We start from the raw sequence: 20,353 nt of genomic DNA on the forward strand, positions 1-20,353 counted from the left end.
AGTTTACGGACAGCCACTGGTGGGCCCAAGAACTTTGTGGTGGACATGGGAGATAAGCTAGAGCGGGTCACTATGGACCGTCTCAAGCCTGCCCATCTGGATGTGGCTGATCAAGTTTGATGAAACTAGATTGGTAAAACTGATTAAATTTACTTCAAAAGTAGTATTTGTAATTTAAATGGACAAGATAAACATCAATTAATCATTTCTGTTCATCAACTTAAAAATTTATATTTTTACCATTTCGGCTTTTTTTACACCTTAATAGGGCAACGTATCCTGGGAGATACAACTCGTAAAACCCAAAATATACAAAGTATAAACAAATTTGATGTGGAAATATGTTTCTTTGGTCTTGAAGAGATGAGTGATAACATGAAAATATTTTTAGAAACTCATTTTCCACTGTTGCCTGTTTAAGGGTTAACTACAAGTTATCTAGAGAATGTCAACTCCCACCATTGGGCTCTCAGCATCGGTTGACGTCAGTGGTAGGCCCTGTTGGTGAGAGGACTGCGGGCACAAGGGAAAATATCACTCTCCCTTTAGAGTGTTTTGAGTTGAGTCAACTACTCAGAACTACTTCCATATGTCTGAGTAATAAGGGCAGGGCTTGGTGGGGCATGCTCTCTTTTGTGTCACATTGTCCGATTTGGGGCAAATCATGACCTAATCTGAAGGAGAACATTTTGAAAATAAGTGACAGTTTTTCTGTGAAGAGATCAGAAATTGTGTGGTTAGTATACACAGCCTGGCTTGGGATGTGTAAGGACTTCTTCCCTGGGGACTCCCTTAACTGAAGTGTGCAGGGATCAAGGACTCTTTGTATTTCCAATATGACCTCTTTGACCTTGGGTTGACTTCATTGTTTGTTGCTGAATACAAAAAGTTTAGAAAAAATATTGAAATATCGCAAACATTTTTTATTGCTCTATAGAAAAAAAACAAAATGCAAAAAAGTGAAATGGAACTGGTAAATAAATAATGATGTTGAAAATAAGCACGTAAATTACCAAAGAATAGCAACAGACTGATCTGTGGGGAGACAAATGAACCAAAAATGCCATATTGAATTCTAATGAATTTTTTATTTACCATTTGAGCTTTGAAATAGTAGCATAGGGTGACCCCAGCGCCGTTGAGAGAGTCTCTTTTAGCGGCGCTGGGGATACTTTGCTTCACCCTCTTCTTCTGCAATAATTGAATAGCACCCAACCAGAGAATTGCACCAGCTACTGTTTATCCAACTCCTTGTTGTAACATAACCGTAGTTAATGAAAACGAGTGTTCACTTAAGTTTTCTTTTGCAGATTTTCTCAAATGTGGTTAAAATGTGGAATACATTTGGATGGGAGCTTGGCTTTAGAGAAATCTCTGCACATACTGGCATGAAAAGAGACACAACATATTGGTTGTCATGACATAAAAATCGGGAGGCTACCATACACCAGTGGGTTCATATGAGTGTTCAGGGTGAATATGGATTAGTCAGTTAACCAGGTGTTATACACTGGAATCTCTTTTTCCAGACACCAAGATTACTAACTAAGCACATAAGTACTATGTGTAATTTATTACGGCAACTAATGCCCAACAGTCAATCAGTTAACTGGTCATTGTACTCCCTACTGCTTTGGCCCCAGTCAAAGATTCACAAAATACAACTCAACAGGAATAAGAAACAAATGTTCAAAATGGCAAAAATAAATATATGTGTTTTCGCTTTTAACAGGTTTTGATTTCATCTCCTGCTTACAATACACCACATTCAAGGATTTAGAATCAGCATTAGATATAATACTCAATAATACAATCAAGCAATAAGTGACATTAAAATGGATACACTCCAAACAAGACCCAACCTTAATGATGAAGTATCTTGTCTCAAATTAGCAACACATTTCACTCAGTCACAAATACTTCAGTGAGACAACATAAGGTCCTACACTTGTTGGGGATTATACCCTGGTGTTTAGCACACAGTACATCAAAAAGTAATATAAATACAGGTGTAAACAGTCTGTGTAAGGAAAATAAATCTTAAACACTCTGCAGACCAATCCACATCAATCTCATAAATATTTAACGCAGCAATTTTATTAATATAAACAAAAAAATACTTTATAACTAATTATATAATATATCTAGTCTAAAGAAACTCATTCTTTCTTCAGAGAAGAGCTGCAACCTGTAACATTAGCTGGCCTGCACAAGGACTGTGACGTGTTAATAGTAGGGGAAGGTGGGGTGATTTGTGCATTTTGGAAGATGCAAAACCCCTTGTTTCTAGAAAACCGTGGAAGAAATTGGAAATGTGACCACATATTTAAGAAGAGCCATCCATTTGACTCATCCTGTAAAGAAGGGAGACACAAGGAATAAGATATAAGCACATTTAAGCTCAAAAAACTGTGTTTTGCCTTTCAAAGTAAAATTTCCATGATCAAGGTTTTTTGATTATTGTGTCTGAACAATTATAGACACGTTTGAAAACATTTGACACACGTTTAGTGCTTTGGTATGCTACACTTTGAGTCTATATAGTTAGCACAATGTCAACCCTAAATTGCTGCATCATGCCTATTATCCAAAATTCTGGGGATGGGGTGATTTGTGCGCAAGGGCCTGGGTGAGTTATAAGTAAGTAAGTAAGTAAAATGTATTTATAAAAGTACATTTATGACAGTTTGCACTGTCCAAAGTGCTGTACATAGTGCATTCAGTAGGTAAACAATGAAGGTACAATAACAATAACCAAAATAAAAGACGTAAAGCCCATACATCCACATAAACACAGATAGTAGTGCAGAGGTAAGATAGTTAATGGGGAGGAAACACCAGGGTGTACATATGGGTTTTGAGCCTTGATTTAAAGGCAGAAATGTAGGGGGAATCACATTTGTCAGGTGGCAGTTGGTTCCACAAGCACGGAGCAACTAGTGCAAAGTACATTTCTGAGAGTTGTGCCAGTGGCATGGCTGTATACGCTGGTCACCAAAAGAAAGTGATTGTCTACAGTAGCTCAGAAGAGAGTGACATCTCAATTCCACTTAACGACACCACTGATGAGAGTTCAGATGGCCAGAAAGATGATGATGGTGACTTTGTCATTGTGACACAATGACGCACAAATCACCCCACGTAGTGGGGTGATTTGTGCGTCAAGACAACTTTTTTTCCGAAAGCTATATTTCTTAAACAGTTTATTCCAGATCCAAAGTTTTTATTGCCAGGGATGCACAACATCCTGAAATATATGTACATATTTGAGTTGGAGACATAACTGTCAAGGCCTCACTTTAAAATCACTTTGAGTAAAAAGTTGCACAAATCACCCCACCTTCCCCTATGTCTCAATAAAGCTTGAGAAAATTGTCAGATATTGAACACAGTTTCAGGACAGCAATGAGGTCAAATCGGTAAGTGCAGGTTTGATGTTGGACGGAAACACTAAATGCATAATGTTTTCTGGTGAAGTAAAAGGAAATGGCAGCCGCACATGTGCTGATCTTCTGCCTCACGACTGTGTAGATGTCTGAGCTCTCTACGTTCTGTTCAGATCATAATCTAGCTACTGACACATGATTTAAACTGTTCTTTAAAGGTTTTTCTCTCTTCTTCTCTGAACCATTTTGTCACTTTCAAAACACATTTCTCAAGGTGGGGAAGAAAAGATAAAAGGGAATACTAAAATCAAATGATGGAAGCCGTCGTTTACCAAACCACAACAAACTTGAACAATTTATAAATTACGTAAAAAAGCTAAAGTAAATGATATTGTTAACTGCTTTGTTTGGGATCAAACAAGAAGTTATGAACCAAGGATAATGTCTGTAGTTTTTTTAAACAAAGCTGTAACATTTGTAAAATATTCTTCTTTTGCACCAGGAAGAAATCCAGCAGATGTCTCTCTGTGCTGGTTGCACACAATGTGCAGGCAGGAAGACAACCTATGATGGTTCCTAGTAATCCCACAGTATATGTGTCTGGATGCCATCTGGTCTTCCAATGCCCCAAATAAATAGTGTTTCCAAGAAAGAGACTTGAAGGTATGTAACAATCAAAGTGTTTATGTTGGATCCCGTTTGTGAAACTCCTTAAAAAGAAATCACTTGGTCTATCACACAATAGTCCGGAGGCTCCTTGAGGGCACTGAGGGCATGTGGTACCTCATACTCTTCCAGAAGTTTCTGTTTGAACGCAATGTGGTTAGTCTGTGGGTTCCAAAGGAGGGCTTCTTCCACTTCAGAGCTCCTTGTTTTCTCTTGATATAGCGCAGAGACTCTGACAGGCCACTGTAATCCACTGGACCACCTAGAGCAGCATAGATTGTTGTTGAACATACATTATTTTCAATATGTTACATACTGTATTTAATATGAAAAAAGACGGAAATATATAAGTGGTGTATAATTTAAAGGCTTAATTATCTGTACAATGGTCATTGGTCTCAGATTCAGCATATCAGTCTCAGATGTATGTTGCTAGGTTGACCCAGGTTGAATCAGTTTGACATGTGAACATACTATGGACATCCCATGATGAGCTAACTGTGTTGGAGAAGGTTTGATGGATGTTTCAGCTGTCAGTTATCAAATTGATCTACCCAATACCAAATTAGAAATAAGCTAACTAGGCAGACTGGGAAGGCAATGCATTGCTTCCATCCTTTTGTCATAGATTTTGGATTTGCTCTGACCCATGGTTAGTCTAAGTACAGGAGGATATAAAAAAAGATCACCTTCATTGTAGCACGCTGTGGTAACCAAGTGTATCACTATAAGCTCTATCCAGGTGGTGCAAATTAAAGGCTCATTCTTTTTTTGGTTTGTTGAGGGAATATGTAGTGTGTAATGAGTATCTTGAAGTGCATTGTATTGATATGTGTTTCCACTTCTGCGGGAGTTCTCGCTGGTCTTTTCTGGTCAACCTCATTTTGGATGGGGTCTAATTATCCCTAGGTCCTCTCATCTCCAGCAGACTTTTTCATGTGTCCCAATTTTACAAACCTTTGATTTGATGACTACATCAGCAGGCTACTTCGTTAGGTTAATCGACTTTTTAATCCCTAAGTTACTTTTTCTCAAATGTGTCCTGCCTGCTTCTATATTGTAACAATTTCACTTCTGAAGAAAAGGAGGGCTAAAGTGGATGAATCAAAGATAGAAATGGCATCCTACTGACATAACTGGGCAACTTCTCAAGACTAAATAAGAGCCAGATGCAACACTTCTCAGCAGAGTCTTTCCTCACCAATTTCCACAAGAATCACTCGAGGGCTGTTCTGGGTCAAAGAGTCGTAAAGGCCAACTTTCTGCTCATAGCACAGCTGGTTTTGATTGTCACATAAGGGCACTTCCTCTGTTTTGCCATATGTGGAGGGATTTTCCAAAGGTGACAAGATAATTATCAGTTTGCGGCATTGGCGCAGTGTAGCAGCAATTGCATCATGCATAGCTGTAAGAGATGAAACACAGGAAACGAAAAAAGTCATCACTTTGCTTTAGGTGAACACCTTATCTAATCAAGTTTTTTTTGCAGGACATTTTGGACCTCATCTAACGATTATTTTACCAAGCATATTACATAAAACGCAATCTGTATTTAGACTACAGCTCATTTCATTTTTATGTTGTTGTTGTTACTTTAGGATGCCTATTAACAACAGGCAAAGGGACTGCCAATGACAGCTTTTAAGCTAACTCGGATGCATTTACATTTTTTTTCTAAAACATGTTAATTAATGTACACTGTCCTTTATTTCAAAAGAAAGAATTTGAATTTGAATCCGTTACAAAGATGTTAAAAACCAGTGACATGCATGACTGAGGCTGTAGATCTGTTAAATAGTCACCAACAAAGGTAGTGATTATCCATGATTTTTTTGGTTATTTGTGACTATAACTCACAAAACTCTGCGTTTGTTTCCAATATAAGATAAATATAACGTGTATGAAATCTTCTAGTGAACCAGGTTGAGTGTCTGTTCCGTACCTTGTCCAGGGCAGTCGTCCCGTCCTCTGATGTAGAGGGAGTAGCCATGTTTGTTCTCCAGCTCCTCGGGCAGGATCTGCAAGGCAAAGCTGGCCATCTCAGCTGAACTCAGGGTGTCCTGATGGAGACCGCTCACATAGGCATCATAAAGCTTCCCATCTGGAGCTGTAGAGAAGACAACACTCTCTCTGTGAAACTTAAGAAGAGCTGAGAATCAACAGCATTGCTTATTAAAAAAAATGTGTTATCTTATTTTATTTTCTTCTTTTGTATTTATCTATATTTTATTACGATTATAAATACCAGTTGATTTTGATCTTTGTTTCCTTTCTTTATGTCGAGCAACAGTCGACTTCCTCAAACATAAACCTTTTATGTGTTTTTTTCACCTTTATTGGATAGTGTTAAGCACAGAGTTTAAATGGGGAGAGAGAGGGGGTAAACATGCAGTAAACAGCCCGGGTTGGAGTCGAAACCGGGTCTCCTGCAACAAGAACTTTTGCCATAATGATGCACTCTCAGTAAGACACAGGGGTGCCCTGTGGTTTTGGTTTCTTGTGTTTGTTGAGTGTTATGCAATAAAACTAATAGGAGAGTTCCTAGTAAATCCAGTCATCCTGTCATCCATCATCCAGTCGGATAATTCCAGAGAAAAAGCACACCTCGCCTTGATAAAACACCTACCTCGTTGTTTGGCAAAATGTGTGGACAGTTTCCTGTAGGCCAACAGCAGTTCTACTTTAAAGAAGAGGAAGGCAGCAACCAGCGCCAGAAAACCCAGGGAGGCAGTGAGGCAGAGAGTCACACTGGTGTAGAGGGCACTGTGGTCCGCTGGAGAGAGGAAAAGACAAGACCACTTCACTCAAATCTACAGTGTGACTCGAGTTAAAGGTGGAGTCAGCAAATCTGGAGAATGAGTGTTGTCAAAATCAGTTTGTCAAAATCAGTGAATATCTCCACACGATCCGCTACCTGTTAATGTTTTGTTAATACATAACCTAGGCTCTGTAAACTGGCATGTTGCTTGCTATGGTGGGGCCCCTTGGTTTACATTCCCTTTGTTTACACTCCCGTTACAGGGCCAATACAGAGGCTAGGCTATGTATTAACGCCAGATTGATTGATGGATTTAGTCATCAAGCCTTCTCCAGAATCTCTGACTCTACCTCTGAGGTCAGGGCTTGGTTCATGCTAGTCAGTTTTAAAACTATTTGATTTGTGAAAATTAGAAAGTATGTATCGATAATTAAACATTTAAATTCTGTTTACAATGTGCATACACTGATATATAAAGATTTAATGATGATGCAACCTGCATTTTTAACTGAAAGAGTATCTGAAATGTCCTCATGGCATTAGTACAAAACCCTTTACAAAGCTGAAGTTGATGTTACCGACACATTATTTGATGCTTAAAAGAAAAGACAAAAAAGAGAAGAAAGTACCTTCCTGAAGCCGCACAAAGCCAAGTTTTCCTCCAGTTGGGCTCACTACATGGCAACAGATAGGGACATTCAGGAACCACCATTGAACTTTAGAGATGGACAGGGTGGACTGACCATACACCACGCCTCGCTTGTGAGTACTTAAAAGAGACAGAGGCAATCAATCAATCAATCAATCAATCAATCAATCAATCAATCAATCAATCAATCAATCAATCAATCAATCAATTGTTTAATCAGGCAAACAGCATATCAATCAGTCAGTTGACAAAGGCTGCAAAAAAGGACGGCATTAAAAAAGAAATAGTTTGTCTTCAGACTTTTGTTCTATTCTACAGAAAGATACATTTTGTATTTAAAAGTGTTTTAAAGGATTCAATTATGGCCTTCCGCCTTATCCAGGGCAGTTTTAGACTTTTTCCCAAGTGTCTATGTGCAGGAGGAAACAGCTTGACAGGAAGACACTCACGGTTCCCAGGACTCGCTGAGTTCCTCATGTTCCTCGGTGTAGTTCCCGTCAACAGTCCAATACATGAAGACCTCCAGGTCCTCACTGAAGCCTAGGTAGGCCTCACACTTCAGCTCCACTCTCGTACCTGGCCAGCAGAGAAATTAAAAAACAAAGCAGCTGTTACTCTACACCTCCCGGTGTTTTGGTGAATTGATCTATCGGGTAGTTACTCTTTAAATCTCCGACACTGTAATCAGTCGAAGACAAATTCTTAAAACAATTTAAGAAAGAGTTTGATGAAGGTTGTTTGACCGAAACGCTTTTTCCTATTGAAAAAATGTATATCAGCGAAATCAGCAAAGTTTTTTTCCCATAGGTTTACTGGGCCTTCCTTCGACGCATCTGCCATCCACTCAAGTGTGCAGCGATCTTTTTTAAAACTATTTAGAGGTGAAGTAAGCGGTTTATTTATGTTAATATAAGTGTAAAATAGCTCTTTATTCATACAGTGATCACTTACATAATGTGCGCGTTTCATAAAGCCGATCTCTCAGTCAGCTACTTTGCATGTAATCGGCAAATAAACTTATTGTAGTATCCCGAAACTTTTATCCAATCAGAAGAGGGAACGCTACAAACCGACACTCGTCTCACTCATATATACTATATACACTCCATGGTCTCACTGCCGGTGCACGCCAGAGCAACAGGTGGGTGAATGTGTATGCGCCTACAATGGCGGAGCTGGTAAAAATCCTTCCCAATGTCTGTTTTGATGGTTTTTATCATGTTTTATCACACTTATGGATCTGAGATGATGCTAGATAACTTGCTGCTTGAAGACCGCAGTGCATTAATGTGGTGACGTAGGGACGAGCGAGGGGACTGCTAACTGCAGTAACTGACAGGAAGTTAGCTAAAAGAACCATTCCGCTTACAGCACCTTTAAGGAAAGAGTCTCAAACGGAGGCATATCAGAACCTTCACGTTTCCTGAGAAGCTAACGTCTGACCAAATTAAGCAACTGATTAACTGACTAACACCCGTTTCAGAACACTCTCTATTTTCTGACTTGATTGACACAAAAACTTGACTTCTGTTAGGTTAAATGCATCAACTTTTATTGTTGTGACTTTAAATCATCATACAGTGGTGAAATTGAGGGTACCCAAAGCAATATGATGCACAGTAGTCATTCTAAGTGGATTTGGGGAAATCTAGGTCGTCATCAGGAGAGAGAGGGTTTGAATATGAAAGGCACACTATGCAGACAATATAGAAGCTTAGAAGCTGCTCACAGCATTCTTGATCAGTATTGGATAGTTTAAACTAGTAGTTCCCAACCTGGCTTATGATACCAATACCTATCACAGGCTACAGCCTGTTTGAGCAGATCAATCCTAAATATTTTTTTTTGTCGGATTGGATTTATTGTTACACATTTAAGAGTCTTGAAGAGGTGATACAACGTTTGACAAAATCAACTATTTTCTTAGAGATTTTACTCTCTTGCTCTTACAATTTAAAGTGACATTTGTAGAGATCAGTGTTATCCGTTGGTTTTTAAAACTCTACTTGAGATTGAAAATGCACTTATATGATTCCTGGGGGGAAGCCCTTAGAGAATCACTCTTTTAATTAAACTGTATTAATCCTGCCTGCATGTGACTTCTTCTCGATTGTTAGGAGGACTGTGACATGTCCAGCCTGTTCATTTACTTTTCATATATTCAAATAGAGAAGAGGGCATGAGTAAAGCTGCGGTAAGAGGTGACACATTTGAATTAGATGACTGCTCATGAACTCACATCCGGCAGATATACAGTATGTGTATGTTACTGTGACAGTGGCTGTAATTCTCAATAGTGTTACTTGCCTACTTCAACCACGACCACTTCCTGTTGAGGAAACACCACGTAAGGCTCTGCGGAAAATGTGTCTGTAACCACCCAAGACACATATGCAGTGTAAGAAAAATAATATGACATAATAAAATCTAGAAATAAACTAAGAGGATGTCTGTGGGAAGTTACTGTGGCTTTGAATACAATGAGCCATTGATAAAACAGAGAAAACAAAATAATGTCTGGTCATTTCCAACTTCTTGTAAGATAACATTATATTTTGCTTCCAAATCAGTAGAATTGAATAAAAAATCATCGTAATATGCTTAATCATTCTCCATCAGCGATTCAATCTGAAGACAATTCAAACTCAAGTGAACTACAGAACATACCATTGTTAAAAGTCAACTGGGTGCTGCGTGCAGAGGTGTACTTCCTGCCGTTCAAACTAATGTCTACCAGACATGTGTATTTCCCAGCATCCTTCTCTGTTGCTGGAGGTAGTCTCATGACGCCATTCTCATCCACAGAGAAAGATGGATCCACTGGCCTGCAGTCCTGCACACAGAAACACAGAGCGCATTTATTTATGACAGCGAGGTGATGATAAGGACACAAACTATATTTGTAGTGCGCTTTTCAAAAAGGCAAGGTCCAAAGTGCCTAACGCAAGGCAACAATTTAAAAGACAACCAAAAAAAATAATTACAACAAAATTCAGACAAGACAAGCAAAACGCTTAATCCAATACTCATTCCTGAAAAAAGGGGAATGACTAACTGATAATGTTATCATCAGCGGATAAGGCCGATGTTTTTTTGTTTGTTTTTATACAACCTTGAGGCTACTTGGATGTCAGCACACTTTATTGTATTCCTGGTGTGTACAGAAGGGGGTAGTGTTGCATTTATCAAGCTAGAATGTACATGACGAATGGCAGAAATCCCTAATCAAATATCAGTTTTCAGCCAGATATAAGACATTTTAAGTCACATACACTGAACACTGTGGCTAAATAAAGCAAGAAGGCATACAGTTAAGGAAAAAAATACAGTGCAAACAGCCCATGAATGTCTTGGAGTTGCATATACCTTCATCCATCGTATATTTCTTGTCTTATTAAGTCTGAAGATCTCTTTCTGTTTGCAAGGAAGACCTTCACTAGCTCCTTTGGTGATGGATACGGTCTCAGATGGATCAGGACACTCACCACAGGAGACTGACACCCCATACTTCATCCGTGATGATCCCGTCACACCCCTACAGTGAAAGATTTAGACAGTCAGACAGTTGAATGACAGGCCAACCTGAGCCACAATAACACACTGTATACGACTTAATATCTTTTGATTGGTTTAAAGGAGTGTACGGAACTAAATTGCCTTTAATGTTCATAAATTCCCTCTCTACATACATTTATATATTTTTTTTTTCCCCAAAAATAATGTGGATGCTTACTTGCTGGATCTTATCAAAGTGATCATCTAACTGGGTAATATAAGCATTCACTTTTTGGAAGTTGGCTAACAGAGGCCTCTCTTTTTACACCAGGCTAAAACTAGTCTCACAAAGCCAGACCAAACTACAGCAAGTAGTATGGCTAAAACTAATATAGTGTATAATACAACAATCCTTCATTAAAGTTATTTAGTTTTTGGGGAAACTGTTTAAGAGACTTGTTGATTCAACTGTATGGTCATTTTGGATGTAGCTTGGGGTGCTATTTACCTATATGAGAGACACCTCTATGTTCTTTTCAAAGCAGCTTCAAGCTATTTATGTAATCAGAATCAGATGCAGTCAAACCATCTTAGTCATGCAGGAGTTCCTATACCTTTTCTCACAGGTGTAGGTTCCATTATGAGACATCTGCACAGGTAAAAACCACAGTGATCTGTCCCTGACTTCCACACCGGTGGGCAGGCTCAGGTTGTGCCTACCCTCGTTGCTCCAGGTGACGTTGACGTGAGCGTCTGCATTGTGGCATCGCAGCAGGAAGAGTCGGCCAACACTCACGTGGTAGGTGTCTGTCTCTCCACTGTGGCCTGGGAGTGACATTACAAATGGAGACCAGTCATTTGTCATTCAATGCCAGGAGTTAAACATTGGACATAAAGACAGCTCACATAGACATATAATTTCTTGCAGTAGACATTAAAAGCATTTGTCAGATATATAATATGATATAATATAATATAATATGATATAATATAATATCAAAATTACTGTTAGCAATGATGACGACATTCACTACCCACACTTTTAAAAAGTTGTTTGGAGTGAAATGACTGTTCAGAAAGGCACTTAGACCTGTCTTAATCCCTGTGATCAACTCTAAAATGCTGTAGGTATATAAAGTGTAGGTATATAAGGTAGGCTATAGGATATAGGCAATTACCAAAGCTTGGTATTCTTTTCTTTAGAGGTACTGTAGTAGGCCTACTGTAGCCCTTGTATTCCTGTATGAGTGCTATATCCTCATGCATTTACTCTCACAGCCACCTGGTGGCATTGTTGCACACATATTGGTATGATGCATTCATGTAACATCAGCAGGATGGGAAGAAGAAGATTGTGTTACAACATGAGGCATTTAGCCTGCTATAGTTAATCGATAAAGCACTAAAATAGATGACATGCCAAAATAAAAGAGGAAAATAAAAATATAAAATTGTCTTTTTGTAGAGATTAGTTTAGGCCAGGCCTGATAAACTGTAGGATATAGGCTACAATTACATTGCTGCATCAGTTCTATAGGCCTACCTGTGAATAGTTAGTATGCTACTGATTTCTGTTAACAGATGGTATTTCTCATTCAGTTCCGTTCTTTTGCCATCATGATGCTATCCTACATTTCCCTGATCTCCTATTTGTATTAGCTATGTCAAATAGAAGGCTAAACAGGTTTTGACTCACGGATATTCGTATCTATGAGTTCACGTGAACGCTGCACGAGACGTGTTACAATTGGCGGGCTAACTATGAGCTAAACTTTAAGTTGGCAGAACGAAAACAGGCTACACATTTGGGGGGAAAAAATAAAGAAGCATGAAAAGTACCAGAGAATTACGTTAACATATTCAAAAAATTAGGTGGAAGAAGAACGGACATTTCGGAGCAGCAAGAAGATGTGAGTGAAGTTACACAGGATCTGGGATACTGGATGTAGATATTGATGCTAGCTGGCTGCTCTCTTGAGAAGGCTAATTAGTGCATTGGTGTAAATGCTGGTTTTCCAATTTCCAATTTAGCACACCAAGATGAACACTGAGACCTATGGCAGTGGATGCTTCTGCACAGAAGAACTCAGAGAACAACAAACGTTTTCCAGGTGAGTGAATACCTGCTTGAATGTGTAATCGTGTATGCACAGAGTTTCTAGATCTTTAAAAATACTTATAAGCCATTGAATTCATTGATCTGAAATAAAACCTTAATTGGTAGCTTATTAAACTGTCTTCCATCAATCTTTCAAAAGTCTAACAAATTCCTAAGACAGGGGAAGTAGGACTAAATTAAATAACACATTCTGACATTGTATTTGAAAGACTCCAATTGATAGCAGCACATATTTTTAATATAAATGAAATGGCCACATTGAACACAAGAGCCTTTGAGTGATTCATCTCAATCACTTAAAAAATATATTCCTTAATGAAAGAAAAAAAAACAATCAGTTCCAAGTATTTTGAAACCAGCCCAGTGATGTTGTAGGTTTAGTTTGATGTTGTTTAAAGTTAGGTAACATAACATGTCAAATGAAATGTTCTCTTTGTTCCGCCAACATTGATAGCTAAAAATTATTTAATAAAGATTTGTAATGCTCATGCGAGACACATGCCGCGTGAGCTTAGATGTTTTTTTGCTCAACACAACCTGTTGTAGCATTCTCTAAAATACAAGGAGCGTATCAATGCTCAAAAGTCAAATTTATTTCTATAGCACATTTTAAAACAACATCAGTTGACCAAAGTGCTGTACAAGATACAATACAAAACAACATATAACGTAAGATACATGAAAATAAAAAATTTTAAAAACTTAGGAGTGTCAAAAGCTCAACTTGTGTTAAGGCCAATGCAAAAAAAAATTAGTCTTCAGCAACGTTTTAAACTGGTCAATAGACTGGGAAGTTCTCAGACTCAGGGGAAGACTGTTGTAGACCAAACCACGTCCTGCTACATCGGTCTTCTACATTTCCATAAACCATGGATGAAAGCTGGTAAGTTAGATTTTTTATATATACAGGTCCTTCTCATATAATTAGCATATTGTGATAAAGTTGATTATTTTCCATAATGTAATGATAATAATTGAACTTTCATATATTTTAGATTCATTGCACACCAACTGAAATATTTCAGGTCTTTTGTTGTTTTAATACTGATGATTTTGGCATACAGCTCATGAAAACCCCAAATTCCTATCTCAAAAAATTAGCATATCATGAAAAGGTACTCTAAAGGAGCTCTTAACCTAATCATCTGAATCAACTAATTAACTCTAAACACCTGCAAAAGACTCCTGAGGCTTTTAAAAACTCCCAGCCTGGTTCATTACTCAAAACCGCAATCATGGGTAAGACTGCCGACCTGACTGCTGTCCAGAAGGCCATCATTGACACCCTCAAGCAAGAGGGTAAGACACAGAAAGACATTTCTGAGCGAATAGGCTGTTCCCAGAGTGCTGTATCAAGGCACCTCAGTGGGAAGTCTGTGGGAAGGAAAAAGTGTGGCAGAAAACGCTGCACAACCAGAAGAGGTGACCGGACCCTGAGGAGGATTGTGGAGAAGGGCCGATTCCAGACCTTGGGGGACCTGCGGAAACAGTGGACTGAGTCTGGAGTAGAAACATCCAGAGCCACCGTGCACAGGCGTGTGCAGGAAATGGGCTACAGGTGCCGCATTCCCCAGGTCAAGCCACTTTTGAACCAGAAACAGCGGCAGAAGCGCCTGACCTGGGCTACAGAGAAGCAGCACTGGACTGTTGCTCAGTGGTCCAAAGTACTTTTTTCGGATGAAAGCAAATTTTGCATGTCATTCGGAAATCAAGGTGCCAGAGTCTGGAGGAAGACTGGGGAGAAGGAAATGCCAAAATACCTGAAGTCCAGTGTCAAGTACCCACAGTCAGTGATGGTCTGGGGTGCCATGTCAGCTGCTGGTGTTGGTCCACTGTGTTTTATCAAAGGCAGGGTCAATGCAGCTAGCTATCAGGAGATTTTGGAGCACTTCATGCTTCCATCTGCTGAAAAGCTTTATGGAGATGAAGATTTCATTTTTCAACAAGACCTGGCACCTGCTCACAGTGCCAAAACCACTGGTAAATGGTTTACTGACCATGGTATTACTGTGCTCAATTGGCCTGCCAACTCTCCTGACCTGAACCCCATAGAGAATCTGTGGGATATTGTGAAGAGGAAGTTGAGAGACACCAGACCCAACACTGTGGATGAGCTTAAGGCCGCTATCGAAGCATCCTGGGCCTCCATAACACCTCAGCAGTGCCACAGGCTGATTGCCTCCATGCCACGCCGCATTGAAGCAGTAATTTCTGCGAAAGGATTCCCGACCAAGTATTGAGTGCATAACTGAACATAATTATTTGAAGGTTGACTTTTTTGTATTAAAAACACTTTTCTTTTATTGGTCGGATGAAATATGCAAATTTTTTGAGATAGGGATTTTTGGTTTTTCTTTACTTTTTTGCCAAAATCATCAATATTAAAACAATAAAAGGCTTGAACTACTTCAGTTGTGTGTAATGAATCTAAAATATATGAAAGTCTAATGTTTATCATTACATTACAGAAAATATTGAACTTTATCACAATATGCTAATTATATGAGAAGGACCTGTACTGCATGCGTGTGGTGCTAGCTCACTGTTGTGTTCTGTGGTTAATTTGGCTATCATCAATATCATCAAGCTTATCACGACCAGAGTTCTAGAGGTCTTGAATGATATCTTATTGTGAGCTACCACATTCTGTTGTAGCAGTTTACGTATTTTTATCATATTGTTACTGGATTGCCCCTGTGTGTCCTGCTCAGGGGTACACAAATTGTGAGAAATGTAAATTCTTAATAGCCTCATATAAATGTTGCACCTTGCACAGCTGTGATGTATGAGACTGACCAAAAACCACATTGCTGACTCAGTGTTATCAGATTGATTGCACCAGTTTATTAATATCAAACATAAGCCTCAGGAGCTAAATTAAGAGCTGAGATAAATGTTTGACCGTCAATTCTTAATTCGATATCGACCTGTTTCTCCGGTACAAAGTGTTGTCATTGACACAGCACAACACAAAATTTGCTTCAATTATCTCCCTCCACTGACAGTTTTTTTAGTTGTTTGATTAGAAATTAGATTTTAGGAAAGCGTATATTTTTCTGCATGTTTTATCCATTCATCAACCACAGATTTAGGTTCATAGTTTTCATTACTACTGTTATGTGTTATTATTTTCTCTTGTTTCTTTTTTTTGTTGACAGCACACACCTTCGTTGACTAATATGTCATGGATGTAAGAGAGTCCTTGAGGAGAGTTTATAAATGTGTCCCTTCTTCCTTCTGTTGTACCACATACTACATGAGCAAAATTGGCCAAGCTGCAGTACACTGCTATTGTTGTTTTTAAAGGTTTTTGTTACAGTTTTCCTCTCAGTCCCAAGTCCCACTCTCTCATTGTCTGTCCTCTGCATGGTTCTATCTCTCCCTGTCTCCAGCCTCTGCTCACTTTTCCCAGGCCTTGTACTGTACATTTTCTTCTAACTCCTGAGACCCTCAAGCTGTCCACCAGATGCCCTCAGGCCTTTCGACCAGACTTCCGCATTCACCTGCTCACCAGTTCTCACTTCTCCTCCTTAGCCACTCACTCACGTTTACCAGCCCTGACTTGTTTCAGTGCCATTTCATTTCAAAGATACAAAGGCTTTATTTTTCACATGCTCATACAGTATGTGCAGTGAAATGTTGGTGTGGCAGACTTGGTACTACTGTGCAAAAAAACATACAATAGAATAAAATAATACAATAAAAGTTTTAAAGGAATATATACACAATATTTACCTACCTGCCAACCCACCTTCCTGTACCTATTTCTGTAAAGCTTATTGATCAATAAATCATTGAACTGCATCAATATGCCTGTTCTGTCTGTGTTTGGGTCCTTCCGCTGCTGCCTACTGTTCCCACCATGACAGTTTTATAAACCTTAGCATTTTTCACAGATCTTTATAACTTCAGCTCCCATATGAACCTGGCTTTTATTGTGCAATTTCACAATGAGTAAACAATTTCCTTTGTGCCACAATTCTGACGTCTTTCACGTAAGGGACTTCCTGGAGACTCAACCATAAAGATATGAGAGTAAATGTTTGCTGTTTATGACCTATTTAATCAACCACGGAGGCTTACTGAAACCCACTGACCTTGAAAACTCTCCCAAATTAACGTATGTTAGAAATAATCTTGTATCATAAACTGAAGGTAGTGAATATGGCCTCTCATTCTCACCAAGCCAGATGTCTAACCTTAACACTAAGGTCTGGCAACTGTCTTATCTTTCCAGATCTTACTATCCTTGTCTCGGCACATTAGCTCAGCTTAACTTTTGCCATGCCAACCAGCCCCATAATTCTCACTGACTGGTTTTGGGTTTTCTGAAGTAGCCTCAATCCTATTTCAGTATTGGTAAAACTGCATTTATGGCTGAATCCACAAAAAGTTTGTTTCACTGATGATCAAAGATTTGCACAAGACCAAACGTCTGTCTTGCTGTCAGTGTCACCATAATATTGTACTAATAGTGTATTGTCAGGCCGTCTCTAAATAAATACAACTTGGTTCCCTAATCTGTCTTATTGTAGTTTTCAGTTATCACAGTTGATAATAATACTGTATTTATCATCAGTGTTAACATAGCTTTCGATAATTTTGCTTTGTGGTGTTTTTTTCCCCGTTCAATATGACACTTTTGTCTTAAGAAAAGATATTTGAACAGTATAATGTCATTGCATACGTTTTGGAAATATTTTTCACAATCATGTAACAAACAGCTCATTTCATCTATTCCAAAAACAAGTAATGCTCACGCAGGTTTCTCGATTGCCGGTTTAACTGGTCATGAACAAGGAAAGCACTTTTGCAAAAGATGCCCCGTGCTTTAACTTTCAGTTTATTATTTAACAATGTCCATGTCTTCTGAACTTTATATCTCCACAATCTACTTTTCAGAAGTGTTAAATAGTTAATGAGTTTTCAGCTTCACTTATGTGTATTTCTGTCTTTACCAAACATATGACATAACACAGCTTGGACTGAAAGACTATTGAAACCGAAAATGGGAGACTCAGCAGATAATACAATGAACAATTGGGCTGCGTCCGTGTGCTATGTACGTAAATGTCATGTAAGCAGACAGAGTCTGGATTTAGTCAATAGTTTTACAGAGGCTTTTCTTAGTCTGGAGAGGGGTGAGAACGATTGTTATACTACTCACTGTTTGCCACCGTGAAATCCATAGACAGCAGTGCAGCCAGCAATATCCAGCTTTTTGCTGACATGATCCTCGTCTGTGGGAAAAAGACAGGTTACATTGCATTGAAGTCCTGTGTGTCTTCTGAAAACATAAATGTTCTCAGCCACACTGACTCTGAAACAAATAAGGTTGTTTGACACATTTCCTGGCGGCTGAACTGGCTCAACAACTTCCAATAAAGGGAAGTGAGATATGCAGGTCAGACAGCTAACAATAGGAAGGCAGGGAAGAAACACACACCCTGTAAAGTCCAAGGAACTTCCATTGATTGTTGTTTATATGAAAAAGTTCAACAATTTCAAAGAGTGGTCTATCTTTATCTCACGATCTTTTATCTCCTTCTATTTCATCTCTATCTTGAATGAATTGACTCAGCAGTCTTTGTCAATCATGGTAGTAGTTTTGTTCTAAATTTGCGATATGCAATATTCTCATAATACTGCTTGTGTGAGTTGTACTCATTCTTCATGTTGTATCCTGAAGAAATTAGAATTAATTACTGTAGTTACTCAGTTGTAATGTATTTTAACTTAATTGTAATGTGTGTGTATTGTACTAGTTTAAGCAGTCACTGTCAAGGACTTGGTTGAATTAACAAATATTTTGGTTGTAGGCATGAAAGTTAATTATTAGAAGATCTTTTGTCACTAGTATCTCTTTTGCCGAACAATCTGGACTGACTATACCATTAGAGCATGTATTTCCCAGTTAGACAAGTTGCTAAACTTGTCCCTTTTTATTAACCAAATTACTGTACATAAGCAGTACATTTCATACAACACACAAATAGCAAAAAAGACTAAATGTAATGCCCAAATTAACCTAAAAGAGTGCTTAACCTTAGATTTTGTTTTGGCAATGTCTCGTATATCCTTTTTAAGTAAGTCTTACTGTAAAGTGCTACCTTCAATAAGCAGTTGAGCCACTGCAAAATGAAAAAATGTAATAAATGTTGAGACCTAAACTGACACTAGGTAGAAGGGTAATGGCAACAATATAATTATTCTAGTTACTTAAAATGTTTGACGAGAAGTCAGTATGGAGTACCAAAAGGATATATATTAATATTATGATGAAAGGATGCACTGTATGGAAAAAAAACTAATACATAAACTAGAAAAATTTGGGGCTACTGTGGCTCAGTTGGTAGAGCGGGTCGGCTGATGATCAAAGGGTTGGAGGTTCGATCCCCGCCCTGCCACCTGTGTCATGGTTGTTGTGTCCTTGGGCAAGACACTTCACCCACCTTGCCTCGTGTGAATGTCGATAGTTAGCCTGCTATCGGTGTATGAATTTGTGTGTGAATGGTAACGTGTAAATGGGAACAGGTCTCCCTTGCAAAAGAGTCTTCGGACTCAATGGGATATACCTGTATAAATAAAGGTTAAAAAAAAATTAAAAAAAATGTTGAGTAAATATGAACCAGTTTCAGAGATACTGGCACAATGTATAGAACAATTATACTAAAGAAATAATACAAATACATTAATAAAATTATGTCAACTCACAATGCACTACCAAATACAGGAAATTATTAAGTTATTTAAATTAAACTTTAAGAAAGATCAGACTCTGGCTGTAATTGAATTACAATGTTAACTCACCGGTCTGGGTGTTCAGTCTTATAGATAGCTCCTTCTTACCTGCACTAAGCTTCTGAGACTGTCTGGGTTTCCCCTCCTCCTGTCTTCACAGAATTGTATACAGTTCAACTAACCCTTGCATGAATTTTCCACTCGTGAGAAAGAAGTGCCATTTGCAGTGTAGGTGTACCACGATGAATCTTGCTCCTCAGCTCAATAGAGCTTTGGTTCATATATAGGCCAACAGACCGCATTTACTTTAGATATTAAAGTGACAGCGGTATATTCATTTGTCTTATCGCATATCCCCTCTAAAGATAAGATACCACACTTTTCACGGGTCCAGGCGCAGGAAATGTGTCTCATAAATAACATTTAATAAAAATAAATAATACAGTTTTAATAAACCATTCCCTGCTTGATCTTTTTTTTTCCCAAAAAAAAAAAATATAATCTTTATTTCAATAAAATTAAAGAAACAACAGTACATT

General features: G+C 38.5%; 1 protein-coding gene across 1 annotated transcript; it reads right to left on the bottom strand.

Annotated features, from left to right (window-relative positions):
- Positions 1-3,977: 3,977 nt before the first annotated feature.
- On the bottom strand, positions 3,978-12,246 carry il1rl2 (interleukin 1 receptor-like 2; the record flags this gene model as incomplete). The annotated part of the gene is made up of 11 exons (XM_080038503.1): positions 3,978-4,314; positions 5,254-5,457; positions 5,995-6,159; positions 6,679-6,825; positions 7,440-7,579; positions 7,909-8,035; positions 9,767-9,829; positions 10,127-10,292; positions 10,826-10,994; positions 11,569-11,779; positions 12,225-12,246. 11 exons carry the CDS (start codon positions 12,244-12,246, stop codon positions 4,121-4,123), a joined length of 1,608 nt encoding a protein of 535 aa, XP_079894629.1. The 3' UTR covers positions 3,978-4,120.
- Between the last annotated feature and the right edge of the window lie 8,107 nt (positions 12,247-20,353).

Source organism: Ammodytes marinus (assembly GCF_949987685.1).
Source record: "Ammodytes marinus genome assembly, chromosome: 12".
In the NCBI taxonomy this organism is placed as follows: domain Eukaryota; kingdom Metazoa; phylum Chordata; class Actinopteri; order Uranoscopiformes; family Ammodytidae; genus Ammodytes; species Ammodytes marinus.